Source organism: Uloborus diversus, chromosome 5 (genome assembly GCF_026930045.1).
Source record: "Uloborus diversus isolate 005 chromosome 5, Udiv.v.3.1, whole genome shotgun sequence".
In the NCBI taxonomy this organism is placed as follows: Eukaryota; Metazoa; Arthropoda; class Arachnida; order Araneae; family Uloboridae; genus Uloborus; species Uloborus diversus.
In genome coordinates, this window is record NC_072735.1 from 24,637,097 (window position 1) to 24,660,411 (window position 23,315).

Sequence of the window (23,315 nt, forward strand, 5' to 3'; positions counted from 1 at the left end):
TATATGTAAGGAGTCCAGGGGCCCCGGTACCCTGCAAAAATTAGAAAAAAAAATATAAGTAATAGGTAATTATTATAGGACATCTTCGTAACTAGATGCACCAAGCACTGTTATTCCCTACTAATTCCATTACACGAGCAATGCCGGGTACGGGAATGCTAGTAGGGCATAAGAACTGCTTTAAGACTAAAGGTAGAAATACTTGTGAAAAGGTCTTTCAATTTAAGCTAGAGCAATAAGTGTTATTATCTTCAAGGTAACCTAAGACAGCTTTATTATTTTTAATCATCCATGTGTGGTTATATTTCAGAACATATTTTAAAGTGGTATAATAACGAATTAACAAAATTGCTATGAGGAGAATTCTTATAAGAATTTGAACAGCAAGTGATGTGCTGGAATTTTAAAGGATTTTTGTGAAATATAGAAAGATTGTGATGTACGGAAAGATTATCTTAGAGTTTTTAATTTTGGCTTTTTGAAGGTTAGGAGAGTGGATTAGGTGTATAATAACTTAGGGCTTCTTTAAGCTTAAATCCCACCCTAAACGAGCCATACGGGCTAGTTTCACTGCCCACATGTGGGTCTATAGGCCTTAAGTTGGGCACCACTTGTCTATTTTAACATCTCCTACTAACTGCTTTGTCCCTATGAAAAGGTAAAAAACAGAAAGGAATAAAAATTGTAAAAATAATATGATAAAAATGTTGCTATGTCTTAAACAAGTTTTACAGTTAATGAACTTTTCTGAATTCCATATAAATTACTTAAAAAAATTTTGAAAAAAAAAATTGTACCGACTTCAAAATTGCTCTAAAAAGTGAAAAATAATTTTATTCTTTAAACACCATCGATAATACTTTTAAACATAATTTTTGAAGTTGGCGCAAAATGATCGATAAAATCATTCACAGCCATAACTCAACTACAAGTATAAATTTGACCACGTCCAGTTTCTTCACTACCACATGCATTACGCATTGATGACAGCATATTTGAGTAACGATATAAATGTTTCGTTCCTAACTTTGGATGATTTTTTGATAAAAATATGAACGAATCATGGTTACAATGGATTTTGTTTTTTGTTTTTGCGCCAACTTCAAAAATTATGTTTAAAAGTATTATCGATGGTGTTTAAAGAATAAAATTATTTTTTACTTTTTTAGAGCAATTTTGAAGTCGGTTAAATTTTTTTTTCAAAATTTTTTTATTTTATTCTTTTTAGTGTTAATGTAGATATTTCAGTAAAAGTAAGAAGTTACCTAGTAAGAAGTGCGGCTCTATATCACTGTATTGCTTTAGAAAAGCCTTTATTCAAAATTATCATTACAATTACTATTAATGTTACAGTTATATGGCACCAAACTTTTATAACAATGAGTCTCATATTGTCGCGTAGATGAAGATAGCGAAGACAATGTGAAAGCCAAATGAAGCGAATACTCGTTAGTCTCAACTCGAGATCTTTATTCAGAACCACGAATGAACGTTACATGTCCTTATATACAACTTGAAAAAGTGCTGGAACTTTCCAGACTTGAAAAGATACAGAAATTAATAGAACATTCGAGAAAATACGGGAAACAGTAGAAACGAAATTTTAGTAATATTCACTTTGTCCTAGTCGGGATTTGAACCCGGTCGCTCGTGTGGGAGACGAGAATTCTACCACTGAGCCACTGTTATCCACGCATGAAAAGTGCGAACTTTGCTACAATACCATTTTAATCATTTAATAGGGAAATTTACTGTTTTTTGCCCATAACTTTTTTCTAAAAAACAAATATGGTCAAACAAAGTAATGGGACCTAAGTTGAGCCATCCTCTATCCATTAAAAAAAGAATCATCAAAATCGGTTCACTAGGTGAGACGCTATGAGTGGACAAACAAAAAAAAACATACATACGGTATGAACTGATAACCACCTCCTTTTTGAAGTCTGTTAAAAACTTTAAATTACTTAAATTACTTGATGATATGTACACTTTTTTCACTTGCAAATTTTTTTAATTTGCATTTCTATTTATTTCAGCAATGACATTATTGGTGTAATAACTACTGTCTCTGGTCAAAGAAGGGAACGATTTTCTCTATATCTCTCATCCCAGTTAATGTATGGACTTGCTTATGTCAACCGCGTTCAAAGCAACATTGTGTTTGGTAAGCTTTCAAAGTAGTAATTTAAATCTTTTCTCAGAAATGTTCAAAACTCTTCTTCTTTTCGAACTGTCTGTCACATCTGTCAACTGCTGTTGTTACAAGTTATAAATCTGCCTTAACTTCAAGAAACCTTTAAATGATGATTTAGTTTTTGTGAAAACACATCAAGTTTTTTGTTGAATTGCTAAAATATCCATAGCAATTAAGCGAATATCATAATGTACCGTGAATACAATGATGAATGCAGTTTTACATCCAAATACAGTAAAACACTGTGACAAAATCAGTGTTTAGGTGTCTTGGTGCTGGAATGCCGTTCCGACTCTGATTTTTTGGGTGAAATAATTTTCCTTTCATATGAAATACGTGCCAGTTTAATATTCTTTCAGAAAAACCATTTTAACACTAAGAATTGTTTGTATTTTTACTTCTTCGTGTATCACTTGTTAACAAAAGGGTCCAATAAAAATCGAAGTTTAAAATTGTTCTTCTGTGAAAAAAGAAAATCCTTCTTCAACTTTAAGACAATTTTTTGGGCACATATCCTATGCTTAAAACATTGTGTTCTTATACACGCAACCTGAAATCCATTCATTCTGCTAAAGTTGAGAAATGTATTACCCTGAGCTCCTGAGTCTGAAACCCAAATCATTTTCTTCACTTGAGGATTCAGTAATGCAACTTTAATGCTCTTCTGTATGGGGACTGTTTTTGCATGTTTATATACTAACGTACTAGTATTGGATGAAAACCTACTGCTTGGTTGCTATCTTGTCAGGCCCGACTAAAGGCCATATCTTCCTAGTCGGAAACTAGGAGCAAAGACCAGAGTTCTGGGGAGGCGATACAGACGCAAAAAGAAAGAAAAAAAGGGGGGGGGGGATCTCCAACTAAGCGTGAACATAGAGGCAAAGTAAAATTTTACTGTTTTGGTATCAACTAGCAAGGGGCTCGCATTGGCTCTCGGTGGCCCTGATTCCTGTCAGAACTTGCATATTTCTTGTTTGTGTTCCAGTTTTGGAAAATTTACTATTTTACCCCTGGTGTTAGTGTGAGTGTGTTTAAAAGTTTTTTGCTTGCGATTGTAGCTTTTGTTAAAGGCTATGTTTATTGTCATGAATTTTTTAAGGGATTAATTTTTAGACCTTTTAAATGTTGGTATTGTTCTACTGTCAAGACCAAAGTTATAAGAAGTAGAATTTCGACTTCAAATTTTTTGAATATTTTATTCCTCATAATAGGCCTATGCTCTATATTGGATAGGTTTCGAAAGAAAAATTGAATTGCTTATTTTTTAATGACAAGCCAACTTAGCGTTTACTTTGTACATTTCAGAGGAAGTGAAGCTTCTCGCTCATAGATTAGGCACTTTTAGAACATCTTTTTCTGAAGTTAATATTAATATACCAGTCAGGTAAGGTTTTGTTTAAAGTACTTTTTGTATCTAGATTCAAAATAAATGTGTTATAGTATTATACTTTTAAAATAAATCATTATTTATTCTTGATTTTTAAGAGAAAATAATTAACATTCATTCAAATTTTTAAATCTTGGAAAATATTATCTGAAGCAGAGTTGCTGCATTGATAACTAAACATTTATGTTCAAAATTAAAACCTCAAAGGTATACTTAGATTGACTTAAAAACAACAAGTGGAATTAATGAGAAAAGTGAATAAATTTGATTTCAGGAGTAGAACAAGGAGGGCTCAAAATGGCAAAATTTATCTCCAATTTTATTGGAAAATGAAACTGTGATCCATAACATCACTGTGATTCATAACATTAGAATTACTTTCAATGATTTAAGATGCAAATGAGATAACGTAAACAATTCTTACTCTATTCTTACTTTATATACATTTTAAAGAATACTTATTATTATGATTTTTTAAAAATTAATTTATAAATGAGATTTATTTACTCTTACTTCATCTTATCTTGCTTTGTATTTTCAAGAAAATGGAATTTATCTTTTTAAATTTTTCAGTGGAGGAAAATTTACAATAGAAGAGCCAAGATATGAATTCTACCCAACTTTTGGTGATCTATCTACATCAAGTACACCTGATTTTAGCTATGAAAATTTCTTTGTGCCAACACCCAGAAGCTCAATAGAATCACCTCCTCATCCTTCATTGTCTCTCTCAGCTGAAGAACTAGGTATTTAGAAAAAAGAAACAAATGTGTCAATGCTGGCGATGGGATGGGAATGGTCGGGAGGGGGAAAAAATGCAAATGGTGGGGAAATTCCACCTTTTTTTTTTGGGGGGGGGGGGGGGGGCTTTTATTTCCATCTGGAAAAATTAAAACATTGAAAATTTTCTAGCATAAAATATTGTACTTAGAAAATTATAATATTTACATTCTAATGCGTTTTTTCTGAAAATATTTTTTTATGTTCAATTTCCCTCATGAAACCATTAACTTTAATAAATGCAGGAAGCTGTATGTGATTTTAATGACTCTCTCTTTTTATCAAGTATTATTTACTACTTTTCTAACTAAAACTTACTTTATATATGCAGGACTGAATTATATCAATAATATCAGTTAGAGGTAGTGGTTTAGTTTAAAATTGTCCATTTAATATGTGTGTATACTTGTACTCACATTTGTATAAATGCATGTGAAACTGAAAAAAAAAAAAAAAAAGAGAACATTTTGTTCAAAAGATTCAAAATTCATTTAATAAAAAACTCCAGCAAGTTACTGTCCAAAAGATTGATTTAATAATTACAAAAATCACAACCTTTTCCAAATTAGTGGTTCAATGATGATTTGACTAGTTTGGATAATTTTTGGTATTAGGAACGAGTAAAGCTACTGATGTTAATGAAACCGAGTCCAGTTTCTTAACAACAAATGTTGAACGTCTATCTCTGTTAAGAAGGAAAAAAATATATCGATTGCAATTAGTGATGTTAAATGCCCGGGCATTTATTTGTTGTTGTTGTTGTTTTTAATCTCCCTTTGGTCTGACGGAGTCGGACCAAATCGATGAAGCCGTTGACCTTTATGAAATCTGACACTAGCAGTGGACTGTCGAATATGTTGTTCCAGTCCAATACCAGGCAGCTCAATATATGCTGTGGTGATGCCTGGTCTTGTTGGCATTTAGGGCAGATGGGGAACCTCTTGGCGCTTCCAGAGAAAGTGAGACTTTTCAGATGTCCACTGGCGAGGCGAGACAGAAGGGTGTTATTCTGCCTGTCACAGGGAAGGGCAAGAGATTGTCCTAGCCTTTTGCCTTTGTACCAATTGTGAGATGGAGGTGTTAACCATTTTTCTTTGTATTTATTTGTAAGGGTAAATACCCAGGATATAGTGTACCTGGGTAAATAACCGAAAGGGTACCTTGCTGGGTATTTCTTTTCTCTTGTACTCTACTAACAAAATATCCATAAATATGGGTATGGGCAGTAAACAGTCTAAAATGAATGCATAATTTTGCCACAGTTGCGCATCTCAAATTCTTGAAAAGTAGTTACAGTAAAATAGCTATACGAATCAGAAACAGTCAGTTTTAGTTTTTTCAAACTGCATTGATCTTTTTTTATACTAATGTTTCCAGTTAAAAAGAAAGGGGGAGCGAAAGTACCCGTAGGCTTGATTACAACATGTGATGATAAAATTCAAAGCCGTACACGTGCCTCAAACAATGTATATGGAGATAATAAAGCCCAATATCATATATATATTTATATATATGTACACTATACCCATTAAAAAAATTGAAAGTGTTCTGATTTTTATCCTGATATTTTTACAATATTGTGTCTTTTTTTTCCTAAGGCACTAGGAAGTCTGAAAAAATGATGACTCTGAATGATTTACTCTTACTCTTGCAATCACCAGCAACATCAGTTTAGGTTGAAAAATCACTTACTAGTGAATCCCAAAATGAATGTGACATTCTGGGCTATGACCGTGCTGATCATTTGTGCTAAAGATGCTTGTACATTACCTGAACCCTCTTCATTTATCCTTTCAAAAGGACTTGTTTCATGATAAATAGCGTAAAAAAAAAAAAAAAACACAAAAAGAAATACCCAGACCACAGAAAAAATCTGACTGTACCTATCCCTGGGGAATTTCAGAGGCACATTGTAGTGGCAAATTTCAGAGTCACCACTTCTCAAGTTTTTTATGCAAAAACTCACATCCCCTAGGTATTGCTTCTTCTCCTGTCTGCCTTCTCTTTTTGCAAAGGGCTATATGAGTTTTAATCATCTGTTGGTGATCTTTGTTTCTACAAAAAACACTTTGCTTTTGCTAACTTTTAAATGTTGCTGAGGCTGCTCATGGGAGTTATGTTCCTTGGATTCTGTCACGACTTAGAATAAAAAAAGAGAAAAAAAATACATAAAATGTAAAAATAAGTAAAAATATGAAACAGATAAAAACAACTTATTTATATGTATGTGTGTGAGAGAGAGAGGGAGAGATAATGTTTATAAAATCTTTTCAACAAATTCTAAGTTTTTCGGTATTTTCAGAGCAAAATATCAAAAATGTTTTGTTACTTGTGGCTAAATGTTTAGAAAATACAGTAAAATCATTCCCCCCTCCCCTACATGAGTTTTGTAAAGATTTGGGTGCTTGCATTTTTCATAGTTCTTATTACAGACAAAATCTTAAACTTGGTATCATATAGATTAGTAGATAGCTAGATTTGTTAAATGCTACATTGTAATAAGGATTGAAAATCCTTAAAACCCTGAAAAAAGTCTTACTAATTTAGAATTTTGGTAGATAAATTAGTTAAAAATGAAATAGTACACTTTAAATGCATTAAACAATTTCTCATTTAATTGTACTATGTTTTATATTTCTGAAGATCGTCATGTTGTTCCTGCTGAACAGATAACTCTTCGGGAAGAGGGTGAATTACTTCGGGATGAAGAAGTAAGTAATGTTTAGTTTACCAGTGTTACTGATGCATTTTCTCATGTTGCTAAAATTTAAAAAGGTGTTTAAAATCAAGTAAAAAAGGTTTTAAATTCTGTTTGTTAACCCAACTGAAATGTATTGAAAAATTTTAACAAGTTGAGAGATTTTTTATTCTTTTTCATAAATCTTTTCTCAGTTTGAAACGTTTTCTTAATTTGTGTGTGTATTTATGGTATTCATTTACCATTCAATGTTATTGTTTTCTTACAACAAATGATTAATTAGAAATAATACGACATCATCAGAGATGTGTGCTTTTTTGACGTTGTTATTTCTATGATCACAGCTGGTTGCTTAATTTATCCTTTCTTGAAAATGGTGGGATTGAAAGGAGTATCTTGAATTTCGGGGGGGGGGGGGGGGGGGGAATTGTCCTTTATACAATGTTTGTTTCAAATCTTTATTTTAGTTACATGTTTTTATAATGTGCACGTGTCTGTTGATACATGAATATTTATTAACTATGCTTGGAAATGTTCAGAAGTTATTATTTTAATTTCTTTTAATAAAATGAGGTTTTTGTAAATAGTGAACAGAGGGGGTTTTAGGGTTAGTTTTCCTAGAAAAAGTTAAACAAAATCAGGGAGACGTATTGATGGAACTGCTTTCTTGGTTTTGGAGTGTTTACTCTGGAGCAACGAGTTGCGAATTCTGAGGACTGTAGGTAGTTTTATGACAGGGAAAAAGGAATGTCTAAATTAAATTACTACCTATTGTTAGCAAACAGCACATACAATTTTCGAAGCAGATAAGTTAAAGTTTGAGTTTTGTAATTGCTTTTTTATACTGTAATACAATAAAATTCTTTAAATAATCAAAGAATGAATATTTTGAGTGAACAACTTGCATTTAATTATGCATTATCTTGTTTGACTATTAAAAAGAAATCACGTTCTTTTAAATTGTATGCAAAATTTCACGTTGAAAAATATTTATACATTGTTGCAAATATTAATTCAGCCGCTTTATCGAATCAATACTCTTAAAGACAAACATGGTTCAAATAAGCAGCAGTCACTGTATTTAGTTGCTCCCAAATGACATTTTTGCTGAACCATGTCTCTTGTACCATCTCTGTGCCAGATTTAATGTGAGGATATGTAATTACTGGACTTAATAACTCACAAACTAATGCTGTGCTTAATCAGCATGTGATAGTTCAAATGTTACTAAAGCTTTAGTTGTTGCTTGTGGGGTTGTGTCGTTCATGAGCGAACAGATCTAAATGTCATACTACTTAAAATGAACGGTGCATTGCTATCTCTGAAAAATTGAACAAAGATATTTATTTTATAGTTCTCTCTCTCTCACTCTCATTGAATTAATTAATTAATTAATTTTTTTTAACATCTTTTGATATTACTTTCATTTTTACACGCTCAGAATTATTTTTTGTTTTATTTTCAACTGACCATACTTTACTTAGAGATTTGATATTTCTATTGAAAGTTAATGCACCATTTTACATAAGTTAATATTTTTTTCTTCATAATTATTGTCTTAAGTTTGAAAATGTTGTAGAGGTGGTATTTGGTGATTTTTTAAAGGATCCCTTTTGCTAATTTTTCGATGTTTTATCAATTTAAAAAAAAATTTCTATTGTTAAATAAAAATTATTTAAATTTGTACCAATCTGGAATCAAACCTCCACTTTTGGAATGTGAAACAAATATACCATTTGGTCATAAAGAAATATCTTACAAAATGAACCATAATTGCTTTATATATCTAAACCTAAATGAAATATTTTTTGGTTAAATTTTTCTCTACATATTTTCTTATTGTTGACTAATTTTAATTGCTTTTCTTTATAGAACATTACTGATAGAATTAAAATTTTTGATGTAGGTGAGTTTTAAAATAAATGAGTTTAACATGGGTAAAATAAGGAACAATTCTCTCTGATGAACGGGTCATTCAAAATAACTACATGGTCCATCTCTAGTTGCTTGATTTAAAAAAACGGAAGAGCTGCAGCATTAGTTTTAACGCCTTAAGTGTTATATCCAAAATGTGTGCTTTTAAAATGTTATAAAGACACCCCCCCCCCCCCCGACTGCTCAAACAGAGACTCGATCTCTGTACCATTCGTTTGAAGCCTAACACTCCGTCAACTGAGCTATCCGACGCTTTTTTTACGAAACAATTGGAAGTTTGCAATTTAACTAAACAAATCCATCTAGGTTTTCAAATTTTTTTTTTAACTGGCAAAATGTGAACTGTTCATTTTTTTTTATTCCAGAAAGCAAGGACAAAAGTCCTTAAAATTATGCCTTGTGAAGTTTGATCATTTTTAAGGAAGTCGTGGTACTACCACAAAAAAAAAAAAAAAAAAAAACTTTTGAGAACAAATATTTATGGTATCTAATGCTGAGTAATAATAAAATTTTCCCCCAAAAAGATATTTAACTTGTAACCTAGTGCTCTTTTTTGTAAATTTTGTGCTTTTTACTAAGAAATGTTGTTATGAAATAAATTCTATTGTGTAATGCTCTTATTTAGATGACATGGAATCATGTCGCAGATGATGTTGCTGAGCGTCCATTATCACAAGGCCCTTCGTTTGCTGAGGAGGAGCCAATTGATACGTGAGTTTTCTATGACAGTATGTTTTTCCATGGTTATTGTTATAAAATGCAATATTTTTTAGGTACTAATTATTCTTTATTATATTCCGTAGCACAGGGTTCACCGATATACAATCGATATATATCACGATACATATCTGATATTTTTTTTGAAAATATCATGATATGTTGATATCTTCGATATTTATTCTTTCGACTATAGTATTTTCAATATAAAAGTGTGTTAATCATAGCAATTTTGTTCATTCATAATTAAAAATAACCAAAAAGTTATTTCAGGGTGGCGACAGATCAGGGAAATCAGGGAGATCAGGGAAAAGTCAGGGAACTTTATTAATCAGGGAAAAGTCAGGGAAATATCAGGGAATTTTGAAAAAATAACAAAAAATCAGGGAAAATTGATTTTATGAAGAAAAATTTTTTTTTTTTGCTTTACAAAATTAAGTACTCTAATTCCCTACGCATTTTCCGCCAATTAACTGTTCAAAAAAAAAGTAAAATTAATGAGGTGAGATTATACACTGCCGCATATTTGTGCATCTGTTTTCCTCAACGTCAAAGTATTGAATCTTACTTATTAACCACAGGATGAACGTCCTAAGATTGCTTTTATGTCTGTTAGGTTGTTTATTTTACCTAGGGACTTGAAATTTCCTTTTACGCTTTCAATGCTACGTAAAATAAACAACCATACAGGCAAAGAGAAAGCCTTCATTAATGCCTTAGCTCCTTTGCCTTTATTCCATTGTCTCGAAGTAATTAGCGTACTGTAATCACGATTTCAAGAAGAAATCTTTGGTTTTTGAATTAATACTATGAAAGCTTAAAAGTTATTACTTCGCGAATTTAATTTAATTGCTAAAATTGAACTTTCAATTAAAAAAACTTTGTTTTTTGCCGTTATACTATTTGATGTCACCGCAGATTATAAAGGTTTTCTCTTCTTCAGACTGAAGTGATTCTTTAATTTTACAACCAAGTTGTATTCTTCTTTTATATATTTTGAAATTAACTAATTGTTTTTTTTTTCTTTTTTTCTTGCATTTCAAAGTTGTTTGTTACAAAAGCAATCCAAGATTTTTTTTGTTACATACTGAAATCATTTGAAATAGAGTTAACATGTGTACTTAAATAAATATCTTAATTTTTTTACTGTTAAAATGCTGTATTCATTCATTAAAACCTATGTTCTTGATTAGAGAAAAACTCCCTATGAATAGATGTCGAATGGTTTCATCTGTTTTGCATAAATATGTCAATTAGTTATATAAGAATAACTACATTACTTCTATTCTTTCACTATTACTTGTTATTTTTGCAACAATTATTATACTCTTTGAAAACTTAGTTCAAAATAACTTCAATTACTTTTTAGTTCTATCATAAATACACATGTTTTTAAGAGTAATTTTAATAGTTTCTTAAAATTCTTATGCTAAGTGATTTTTGAAAGTAAAGTAGTTTTTTTTTTCTATAATCTTTCCATTGTTATTGTAGAAAAATTTAATATACTGTTTTGTAGGTCCCCCCCCCCCCCCCAAAAAAAATTGACTTGATATGTTTTTTTAACCATTTTATTAAAAAAGTAGCATCTTTTTAAAATATATCTTTAGTTCAACAACTTTACACAACTTAAAACGTTTAAAATACTGCATTTTATGCAAACATACAATGGATTTCAAGTAGAGCAAAGAAAGAAAACCATTATCATTGGTAACGTAAATCAGGGAAATTTGGTGAACTTAATCAGGGAAAAGTCAGGGAACTTTTTTTCACAGTTCCTGTCGCCACCCTGTATTTACTACATTTTATAATGTATAATACCTCATTAATATAACAAAGTAATATAATATTCCTTTTTTACTTGTGTTTTATATTCATAAAATTATTTATAATGTAACAATTGTAATTCATATTAAAAGTGCCTAGTTAAATATTAAACGTTAGTCAGAAAAAAAAAAAGAAAATGTGTTATGACTGTGCACCGACTGATGCATATTATTTATTTCAGAATCATGTAACTGTGTAAGTAAGGAAGAAAGAGTAAAACAGCTAATACTAAATTAACTCCATTAAAATTGATAAAAATGTAAAATAAAATATTAGATATAAATAATGAAAGAAACATTACTTTTAAACTTAATTGTAAAAATAATATAAGAAAATAAAGAGTGATTAAAGACTAGTTTGTGCTGATTGAAAATATCGGATACATAGGGTAGACCGGGGGATTTACGCCACCTGGGGATGTGCTGCCACCCCTGATATTTGAGTCAAGAAAACTGCATAGCCGGCCTGACAGCTCTTAACCTGTAGCAAACGATGCTACAACCAATGCCTCAAGTCTATGGCGGCCATTGCGTGAGTTGTTTTTTTCTTCTGTGTCAAACTTTGTTTTGAAAAAGTTTGATCTTATTTTTACTTCCTTTTACAAAAAAGGAAGTATGTTATTGGCAAAAAAAATTTCACCCAAAAATTGGCCTTAATTTCCATTTTTCTCACTCCCGAATGAATGTCGAGTTTTTTTTCGACCCGACCACACGTGGATATATGCTTAGGAACATACAGACACCAGAAATATCCATTTTGATGACCCCCGAGTTAATTACAACAAACTTTCTCGTGATGTACGTATGTATGTGCGTATGCGTGTATGTATCTTGCATAACTCAAAAACGGTATGTCCTAGAAAGTTGAAATTTTGTACCTGGACTTCTAGTGGGGTCTAGTTGTGCACCATTAATGTTGCATTCGGATGTTCCTAAGGGGGTCTTTTGTCCCTTTTTGGGGGGAAATCATTGTTAATTTCGATGTAAACTCAAGTTATGTTATAATTTGTCGGACACTTGGCGATATATCGCCAGTCTTTTGGTTGCCAAGTTTTGTCGCCAACTTGGCGACAAATTTGGAGAATTTTTTTTTAAAATTTGGTTTCAGTTTGGCCACTGTTGGTGATATTTAGAGAGCAAACAATTGAATCACATTAAAATTGCCAACAATGGGGAAATGACATTAAATTGGAGTAAAAGGAAGTCATGTGATGCACACATCACCTCGTTCCACTCTAAATAAGCTGAGGTATGTACCTTTAGATGCTACAGTGGCAGCATTTGCTATGAACAGCCTTTAACTAGATATTTTAACCTATATTTTAATCAACAACATTGATCACTTCCATTTGTTTTAATGTTTTTAATCTGCATTTCTTCCATCTTGTCGGATCGGGGTTATGACGCTACCTCTCCGGGGGTGATGCCGCCATGGTGGCGGCATCACCCCCGGAAGCATATTTCCACTATATAAGTCAAAAGCAACTTTTTAAAGGAGCAAAAATGCGCTCTGGTAAACTGTGCTTAGTAAAAAGAGTTAGTTAACAGAAGTTCGTCTTAACAGAAGAAACTGGTGAAGAAAATTGTAAAATGAGAGCAAGATACGGCTGAAGGTGAGTTACTGGGTGTAGCACCTTGCTCATCAAAGCCAGTTCAAGAAGTGCCTCAAAAAGGTTTCTTCAGTCGCTAGAAAAATTTTCACCAATTCCAAAATTGGCAGCAGAAAGGGTAGAAGAAAGTTTTAAAAAGTAAAGGCCACTGGTCAATTCTAACGTGAACCCAAATCCCAATAAAGGCAGTTTTGGAAGAAACAGTAGCTAAAAGCAAGGAAAAGACATTGAAAAAGAAACAAACCGAAAGAAAATCTGCAGCAAAGGTTTGAGGAATGTATATTAAAACTGAATCCACACACACACCACAAATGCAAAGAGAGAGAAAGTAGTGACAACACGGCAAAAGAAAATGTTTAAATCTGTTAAGATAAGGTGCAAGCAACTTTTTAGTTTGGAAAACTCTTCAGATGAGGAGGACATCGACGTCAAAAAGTTTCGTGACGACGACGAAAATGATGACCTTTTTGATCCAAGCGATCCAAACTTTGTGCAACATTGTGCTATATGTAATAAATATGGAACGAACATACTGTGTTACAGATGCACTTTCTGTGGCAAGTGGGTGCATTCAGAATCTTGCGATGCTGAAACAGCTGTAAACTGCATTTGTGACTTCTGTAAATTTAAGAAAAGCAGATGAATTTAAAACAGTTTTTTCACTCATATAAACTAAAAATATCATTTCTTTTGCTTTTCCATTCCTACATTGTAATACTAATTGCATATAGGATTTTCAATAAATTTTCCTTCTTAGTCTTTTAGTCATATTGGCTGGTGGTGGGATTGCCCCAGGTTCGTGGCGAGATTACCCCAGCTCCCTGGGCAATACCGCCACAGTGCAGAGGTTGACAAATTGATGTTTTATGACTATTTACTTTGTAGATTTATTAACAAATTTTATATACTTTCTTAAGATGACGTACAATAATCCAAAATATTGATGTATCTCATAATATGATTTCTGATGGTGATAAAAATTAAAGTTCCTTAAGGTGGCGGCATTCCCCTGGTCTACCCTATCAAAATATCCGATATATATATCAAAATATCAGATATTTTCGATATTTTAGAAAATATCATATTTTCGAACCCTACAGTAGTGTAACTAGGGGTTGGCAGAAGTGGCTCTCGCCAGGGGCGCAGCTGCTAGGAGGCATCAATTCAACTGATTAAAACAGATTTTAAGTTTTTTTTTTTTATCATAGAATTTGAAAAATGCTAAAAAAAATTTTAAAAAATAAAAACTTGCGAGAAAAAGAGCTAGAGGGGGTATATGTATGTATATATACATATACATAATATCTACTGAGAAGGAACATTGGGAATCATTGAAAACAATTCTGAAAAAGAAAATAAGAAACAAAATTACAATGCTGCCTCCTATTTGTCAAATCAATAAATCAAAATGTTCAAAAAAAAAATTTTTTTTGGAGGTGACAATGATCTCTGGTAACTTTTCATGAGAGCAAACTTGGAGGGGGGGGGCACAATTTCTTTCATTCGCCAGGGATCCCATAGTTACGCTATTGATTATGTTAAATTTCAAATTTAAATAATATCACCTGTACCCTGTTTCATGAGAAGTGGAAGCGGAAGTAAATATAATGGGTTATTGTTTTATATTGAACATTTGACTAAACATTCACGAATGGGACCATTAAAAAGTAAAAGTCATTTTAAAAACAGTTTATTAGCATCACACCTGCCAAATGTACTTTTTTTTTGTGGAAGGCTTAATCATATTTTTGCACTGTCTCCTAATTTCCTGCTTTAGTATGATTTTCTACTGCTTTTTAAGATAATTTAACTAAAATTATTTTTAAAAATTGCTACAAGCTCTTGAGAGATCAAGAAAGACAAAAAAGGATAGAATTTTCTAAAATTACCTCATTTTAGAGAACTTTTTTTCACCATCTTTAGATCCGCAAAAGAGTTCCAACAATCGTGTCAGTAATTATTAACAATACAATTGAAATAATAAATTTTTAGTAAAGTGTTTCATTTTCAGTTTTCATTCTTCTGGTAAAAAATGAGATCTTTGTACCGCCATGTGTTAGTTTATTCTTGATTAATGTTATGCTTTGCTACAATGCCAAAGTAATATTTATGTTTACATGAACTACACTGCTGGCTCAGTCAATTCCAGCCAAGGACTGCAGTTTCGTGCTTATTAGCACTCATCAGCCCGGCATTGGAGTGACTGAGCTAGAGGTGGAAAACCTCTTAAGGACGCCAAGAGTGCCAAACAAACTGGTAGCTGATACAGAATTAGCACTGACCAGACGAGTGACCAAAGCAATGATACGGTTCAACTAGAAGATTGAAGGCAAGGCAGGTATTATATTCAGTAAGTTGCCTACTGATGAGTGCTAATAAGCACGAAACTGCAGTCCTCGACTGGAATTGACTGAGCTGGCGGTATCGTTCATACATTTCTGCCTTAGCCCTGGCTATAAGGCGGTAACTTACTGAATATACCTGCCTTGCCTTCAATCTTCGAGTTGAACCCAACCATTGCTTCCGCCACTTGTCTGGTTAGTGCTAATTCTGTATTAGCTACCAGTTTGTTTGGCACTCTTGACTTCCTTAAGAGGTTTTCCCACCTCTAGCTCAGTCACTCCTATGCCGGGCTGATGAGTGCTAATAAGCACAAAACAGCAGTCCTCGACTGGAATTGACTGAGCTGTCGGCGTAGTTCATGTATTTCTGCCTTAGCCCTGGCTATAGGGTGGTAACTTACTGAAAATATTTTTTGTTTATTTTCATTAAAAACTTAATTTAACAAATGTTTAACTGTAGAAGTGTCCTTTGTAAATAAAGCCAAACTTTATGTGTAAGAAATTTTAATTAAATAAACTTAGTCTTGAAATACTTTAAATGTAAAATCTGCTGTTCATTCTTCTGTTTTCTTGTGTGAAATCTAATATTACTCTTCTATTTTTCGAAGCACAATCTGCTGATCATATTTCTTTCAAAAACAGCAGATGTGTTGATGTGAATTACATTGTATAAACCTTGCTTAGTGAACGATATTTACAATACTAGAAATTAAAACATTTGAATTTTTTGTGGGTAGAAGATAATTTCTCAACTTCTATTTGATTTAATTTGTCAATAAAGATATTTTTCTTTGACTCTTCATTTTACTCTGAAAGGGAACATCTTGACATTCCTTTACCTGACTTTCAAGCTGATGTATCTGCACCAAGGGAAGAGCAGCCAGAAGACGGTGAAGGTTTACCAGGGATTGCTCCTGTCCCTGAACCACAAATCGAGCCACCTGAGCCAGGTGGTGATGTGGATGTTTTACCACCTACCGTTTCACCTCCTCCGGCACCACAGCAACCTAGAAGAGCGTCTGTCTCAGCTGTTGACATTGCACTTGATGGTCAGAGTCCTCCAGGAATAAGAAGAGTATGATGCTTTTTATTCTTAGCATGTGTTGGAAAAAATGTATAGGAATGTGATTTTATTTACATAAATTACAGAACAAAACTACAGGTTTAACTCATAAATCATGTAGTTATATTGAGATGCTTAAAAATAAGCGTTTGCTATGCCATAAAATTTTCCCCCAATTTTTCTCAGGCAAGCATTTGCAGAAAATTTGAACGTAACAGTCACACATTTCAGTTTTATATTTGTAATGTGTTTATTCTAGCATATTGAAAACTTCTTAATGCACATCTTAAAAAAAATAATAAAAACTATGTCTTGTACACTTTCTGTTTTTTGAATTTTATACTCAAGTTACAGAATTTTTATCTTAACTATTGCTTTTTTTTTTTTTTTTTTTGCCTGTTGACAGCATATTTCCTAAGAATGTAAACCTAATTTAGATTAAAAAAATTGAAAATTTCCTGTTTTTGAGGTGTTTGATTACAATCAGGGCCGTCCCAAAGGGGGGCGAGCGGGGCAATCGCCCCGGGGTCCCTTGTTTTGACCGAACACCAAGGCATTCACATAAAAACGACATTTTCACGAGGTATAAAATCCCCCGATTGTGTAAAATTAAGGGCAACTTGAGCCGTCTCCTCATTTTGTGCATCATAGATACTCAATCATAGACACACAAAATAGAGAATCATTGCAACGATTCTCTATTTTTTCCAAGGGCACGAAAATATTCCTCTCTCTCTCTCAATCACCAAAACATTCGTTTCTTTTGTATCATTGAAGCAGATACAATTTCTGAGAATATAACTGTTTCGAATCAAACAAAAGGCACTTATCCTTTGTCTAGTTCCCACCAAATTTACTCGAATTCTGCCCCTGCATGAAGTGACGTAACCATAAAAAAAGTTTTAAGGGAGCATATTCAAAAAACAAAAACTATTTTCTTTTTTATCGGATAGGAGAAAATGTCGAAAACTCTCCGGTCAAAAATTTGAAACTTTTAGTTTTAAAAACGCAATTTTAGCCTTAAAAACGCGATTATACGTCATGTTTATTGACGTTACGGTAAGGGAGGGAGCTCCGAGACTTTCCGTTCGATTATTATTATTATTTTTAGTTTAAATCAATTCCTTCTCCCCCTGCGAGTTTTTGAAATCGAAGTTTCAAAAACGCAACTTTAGACAAATTTTGAAGTTTTTATGGATAGGAGGATCTTTAGCATTTCCCATTAAAATTGTTCAAAATTATGGTTCAAAAAATTGAAGCAATGTTTTACATTCAAGGGCTATTCAACTTAAATTTTTTGTAAGTGTCGTTTTAAAAACTCATTTCTTGTGATATTTAAGAAAGGTGGTATGGGGACCCTTGCATAAATATTTTCTTAAACTCAAGTCTTAAAATGCAATTTTTAAAGCCATATTTTGTAATATTAGGGACAGTTATTTTTCGAAATTAGAGATCTAAAAACGCTATTCTAAGCGATTTTCAATGTTGTTGAGCATTTGTGAGCTTCTGCCTAAACTTATAAGTATTCGATGCAAGAGAATAACATCTTTGTTTATAACATATATGAAAGCTGGTATTAAGTTGGTACAAGTAAAACCAAAAAACTATTGAAAAGAATCATTGGATGAGTCCAGATCAAAATTTAATTTTGATGTAATTTACTTCGATAAATACTTTTTCTGTTTATAGTCAGCAAATTATTTATTTGTGTTCTATACTTTGTTTCACAGTAAGTTGGCACTGAAGGGAAAGTTAGGCGAGCCGAATTGCAGCCGTTGTCAAGGAAACGAGGTTACTCTGCGTAGGGCACGTGCCAGTCAGCGGCGCGACTTGCCGAATTTGGCGAGGGAAAAATTTTTTTTAAATACCAAGAACGAAACAATATCCTTGAAGTTTTCAAAGAAATTACATTTGTCTCAAATATATTTCATCATATTTTTATCACAAATGCAAGGCTGTGAATGGGATTTCATTTTACAGCGGCGGAGAGCTATCGGTCACAAAGTAATTAACAAATAATTCTGAATGATTAAAAAATTAGCAGGAAAACAAATAAAAAGTAATAACTAAAAGAAGAGAATATGCTCTGAAAGACGCATACTCTGTCTTTGATGATTTCTTCGTTCGCTGATAAAAAGCATGTGTCCTCTCGTCAAAATACGGACCATCCAATATGTATATATCATCTATTTCAAAAGGAAAAATAAGACGACCGAAGTTGATATATGTAAGGAGAACGTTAGCACACAGCTGTGAACATTTATCCATAGTAATAATGGGTACCAAAGGCATAGAAAAGAACCGCGTTCTTTTCAGAAGTATAACAAATGAAAAACTATCAGGCATGTTCTCCAAAGCGCATCTTCGTTTTTCTACTGCAGATTAAAGTTCATCAACAAGCCTTTAGCGAAAAAAAAATGTAAATTTTCAGTCCTTGCCTGCAATTTTATTAGTTTGTTAAGAAGTGGATCTTTTACCCTGCCTCTGACATGGAAATGGTATTCCATATGTGCCTCCTCTTATCCATATCTTATGTATATATAAACCTATAGCTTCTTTACAACTTGTGCTTTCAGAAAAAATGACTAAATTAAACTGAAATTGCCATTTAAAAATAAAACTTAGCTTTCGGGACAAAATTGATAGCATATTTGAATTAATCTGCAACCTTTGTTACCCCCCACATTCTTTTCCTCTGTTTTGAATAACTTCTCTTCAATTTTTCACATGCACTCGACTTGCTCTCTGGAGTTGAGAAATGCATCCTAAGTTCGTTTAAATCTTTGCAACAAAAAAAGGAACTCTTAATGTTTATAGATTATTTTCCATAATCCCTCTGATTTAAAAATCCAACTGCGCCAATGCCAACCATTTCTTCGGAATTTGGAAAAGGTGCCATTGTGTCTTTTTATACATATGTATATAAATCAAAGAAGTTCCTTTGTGCAGAAAAGTAAAAGAAAATGTAACAATGATAAATCGTTACAGACACCTGTTTTGAGGTTTCAAGGATGCCATTTTTCATCGAGAAAAAAAAAAAAAGATCGTGCTCACTTTTCTGCATTAAAACTGGGTGTTCCTTGAAACCCCGAAACACGTGTCTGCAATTCTCGGCAAATTTGTGTAACTCAGCGTTGTTTTATTATCTAAAATAACATACTTCAACCCTGTACACGCGTTTTCCTTTTATACTCTAGTAATAACGGTGAAGATCCAAGATTAAATAACCAGTTTTGGAAAAAAAAAAAAAAAAAGATTGCCCTTTCTAAAAAAATTTATTCAAATAAAAAAATTTAGAAACTTCATGGGAACAATTAGCTATTACTGCATTTCGGAGCTTAGAGAAGATATTAATTTTGAATTTTTCAAAAAAAAAAAAAAAAAAAAAGGTCGATTTTAAGCTCAACTTATTTATGAAAAAAGTTAGAAAATGCATCGAGGTTTGTGCAAATAGAAAAGTTATGGCTCTCAATTTTGCGTGACTGTGAAAGTATATGATTAACCCCGAAACTCAGTTTATTAAAAAATATTTTACTTACCTTAGCGTAGTTAATGTAGCCTACTTTATAGGTATATTTTGGGAGTGAGTAAATTTACTTAATATAAAAAATTCATTTAAGGCAGGGGTTCTAAACCTGGGGAGGGTGGGGCGAATTAATTTCGTATTTCAAGGGAGATGAGTATGTTTCAAATTAAAAGTGAAAAAGTAAAACTTCTTCATCCAGCAGTTCATTGGTGTAAATTTATAATAGTGAATCTGTTCATAACGTGTGTAAGAGCATTATATTTTTTTCCTCCATAAACTTATCAAACGATCCAAAAAAGAAAAGAAGAAAAAAACGACTTTTGCCGTAGCAAGGATTTGTACACAACAAGTATTCGTTACATTCAAACAAAATTCGGGTTTCTTTCATTTTTTCACAATAATTTTCTTGAAGTTTGGGCTCATTATGTAAGAAACGAAAGCTATTTAAAACTACCAAGTAAAATAAATCTCGAATTCAAAGAAAAAAAATCACATTGTATTTGTAATTGCAGCAAGTAAATAATTGAAAATTAATATTTTCATTTCATTTTTTATTTCTTACTCATGAAAACTGTTTTTAAAAATGTATTCAATGCTTGGAAATAACGAAGGAAAAAATAAATGAGAAAACAGACCAGGCGGAAATGCTTTGACCACTGACAATCAGATGTTTTTCCTTGAGCGATGCGAAGTGGGGAGAAACGAGTTCTGGGGGGTTTGCCGTTCCACAGGAAGCTCGCCAAGGTTAAACTTGAAAACTCAAGTCTTCGCCAAGACAAAGTCGAGTTACGGCGCTTTGATTTTCCTTTCGTAATCAAATTCTTACAAATTAAGTATATTTAACACACAACAACTTCAACTATATGTCTCAACCACATACATTCTCTATTTTTTTCACATCATTTGGGAATTTACACCCATTTAAACCTCCAAATTTACTAGAACTACTTCTCATCGCGGAGTAACACATCTCGTACCTTTCCCTTCAGTGCCAACTTAGATTGGAATATACTATAGTTTGATCAATATGAATAAACAACTCAGTTTTAAGTGTTTGTTTTTTATCTAGTGGGATAACATTTTACTAGATAAATACACTCGGACTCCTGTTTGTGAAAATTATTGCGGCACGTGATGGCCACATAAAATACTAATTTCTCTCTCTTTTTATTATTTGTTTGGTTTGAAAATGTAATCATTTATTTGTACCATTACCACTCAACTGTGTATTAAATTTCATTCAACTATGATGCTTCCTCCATGGTGTTGCAATTTTCACAAAGAAGGGTGTATTTGGATTTTCAACATTTCCGTTTTTCGAAAAGTTTTTGGAACATTAATGCTTTACAAATATTCGAAACAGATTCATTGCTTGTGTTTTAATTTGTATTATGCATAGTCCGCTGATTGTTCTGTTTATTAATATGTAAAACAAATAAGTATATATTATGCATTTATGTTATAACTAACTTGATTTTTCTGTGTGTATGGGGGGGGGGGCGCCAGGAAACTTTCGCTCCGGGCCGTCAGCTCTTCGGACGGCCCTGATTACAATGTCATGTTTTTCTACCAATTTTCCCACCTTTTTTGCATTAAAATTATATTTTTAATTATAATAATAACCCAAAGTTATATTCATATAGATTGTAATTGAATAAAGAAACATAACACACATTTTCAAAACAATTGGTTTATAACTTTTTGAGCTAGTATGTCTACCTGTTGAAAAAAAAAATCTTTTCAAGAAAAATGCGTTTGAAAAAAGAGCACTGCAACTAATCGAAGTTTTGCACTGAAAGTTTGGCTACATATTCTTGAATAGTTTTACTAACATTTTATGATATGAAAAAGTGAATTTTTTGTCCCATCTTTAGTTATGATAAGTATTAAAAATTCAGGAAATGGTGCTGGTTACTCAAATTTAGTGGGTTTTATCAATATTTTGTAGCCTTCATTAAAATTTTGTTGATCAGTTAATTTAATTATTAAATATTTGAGCTGTATTATCCCTTAGCACTTGCATTTGTACATTATTCTTATTTTTGAGCTATTTTAATATAATTTTAGTAAGCTTTCAATCCGTTGAGAGATGTTTACATAGAAGTTTTACTGATACCCATCTCCAAAGGTTGGCAAATATGTCTTTGTAAAGCATCAGATTCAGTTTCCCAAGTCGTCATCTTAAATCATATTGATATAAGTATTCAAAAGCTACTATTATTGAAAAGGGAAGGTTACTGTGTCGAAAGCAATTTACACATTTCTGGCTTTCCATTAGTGTTAAAAAATCTTTTCAATTTTCAGGATCCAAGTGAAAGCAGTAGTGACTTTGTGCTGCAAGATATTATTGGCCCAGTACCTAGAACTCGTAGAAGAAGGCGAAGATATTTAATTGTTGATACTGTAACACAAATACCTACAAGTACTATGAGATCAAACTTTGATGCTCCTTCAATTGGCACTCTTGATCTAGTGGTATGTAAATTGAATGCATATATTTTCTCAAATTATTTTGTTACTTTGTTATTCCACTCTCATATTTTCTGAGATTATTTGGTTATTTTGTTATTCCACTCTCTATGTACTTTAATTTTTAGCTTTGTGCTAGAACAGTAGTTGTTCCTCTCTGATCTTCTTTATTAACCCTGGTTTTACCTTCCCATGATTATTTATAATGTGTATTCTAATTCAATAAAATATGATTTGAAAATATTAAAGTAAATAATGAAATAACTAAATTTGGAATTTCATAACTTATTCCCATTTGCATAATAAGGTAAATGACATCTTATGTTCTCTAAAGTAACAAAGTGTTTGAAAACTAGTTGCAATGATTCTAAAGTCTGGTTCAGCTACGTACACTGGCAACAGGGCCCGTGACAGGATTCTCGAGGCCCTGTGCAATCAATTTTGGGCTCCTAGATAGTAGGCGAGCCGCTAGCAATACAAAAACTAGAAAAATTAGTTAATGAAAGTTACTAGTTAAATTGATCTTCTAAAAACAACACTGAATTGTACAAAAGAACATAAAAACAGCACTGAAATGCCAGCTTGAAAGAAATATAGGCTTTGTATAGTGTTGTTTACCATTCAATCAAGTTGAAACCTGTAGTAAGAAAGGGGAAGGGGTGGGTGAAAAGGTAGTGAGTCTCTGTTCCCGCTCCCTGCACGGCGTGGGTCCATGAGAATGTGAGCAACCAGCGCCAGGCAGGCACCATGGTTCTTGGAAATTTCGCACAG

At 32.4% G+C, this 23,315-nt stretch overlaps 1 protein-coding gene across 1 annotated transcript in view; it reads left to right on the top strand.

Moving 5' to 3' along the window:
- The window catches only part of LOC129222509 (uncharacterized), a 63,321-nt gene that overhangs the window by 12,514 nt on the left and 27,492 nt on the right, over positions 1–23,315 (top strand). The window contains exons 3-9 of the mRNA XM_054857021.1: positions 2,037–2,164; positions 3,500–3,578; positions 4,155–4,327; positions 7,005–7,072; positions 9,620–9,705; positions 16,303–16,561; positions 22,380–22,550. Of these exons, the coding sequence (XP_054712996.1) occupies positions 2,037–2,164; positions 3,500–3,578; positions 4,155–4,327; positions 7,005–7,072; positions 9,620–9,705; positions 16,303–16,561; positions 22,380–22,550 (964 nt within the window). The remainder of the gene's footprint in view (positions 1–2,036; positions 2,165–3,499; positions 3,579–4,154; positions 4,328–7,004; positions 7,073–9,619; positions 9,706–16,302; positions 16,562–22,379; positions 22,551–23,315) is intronic.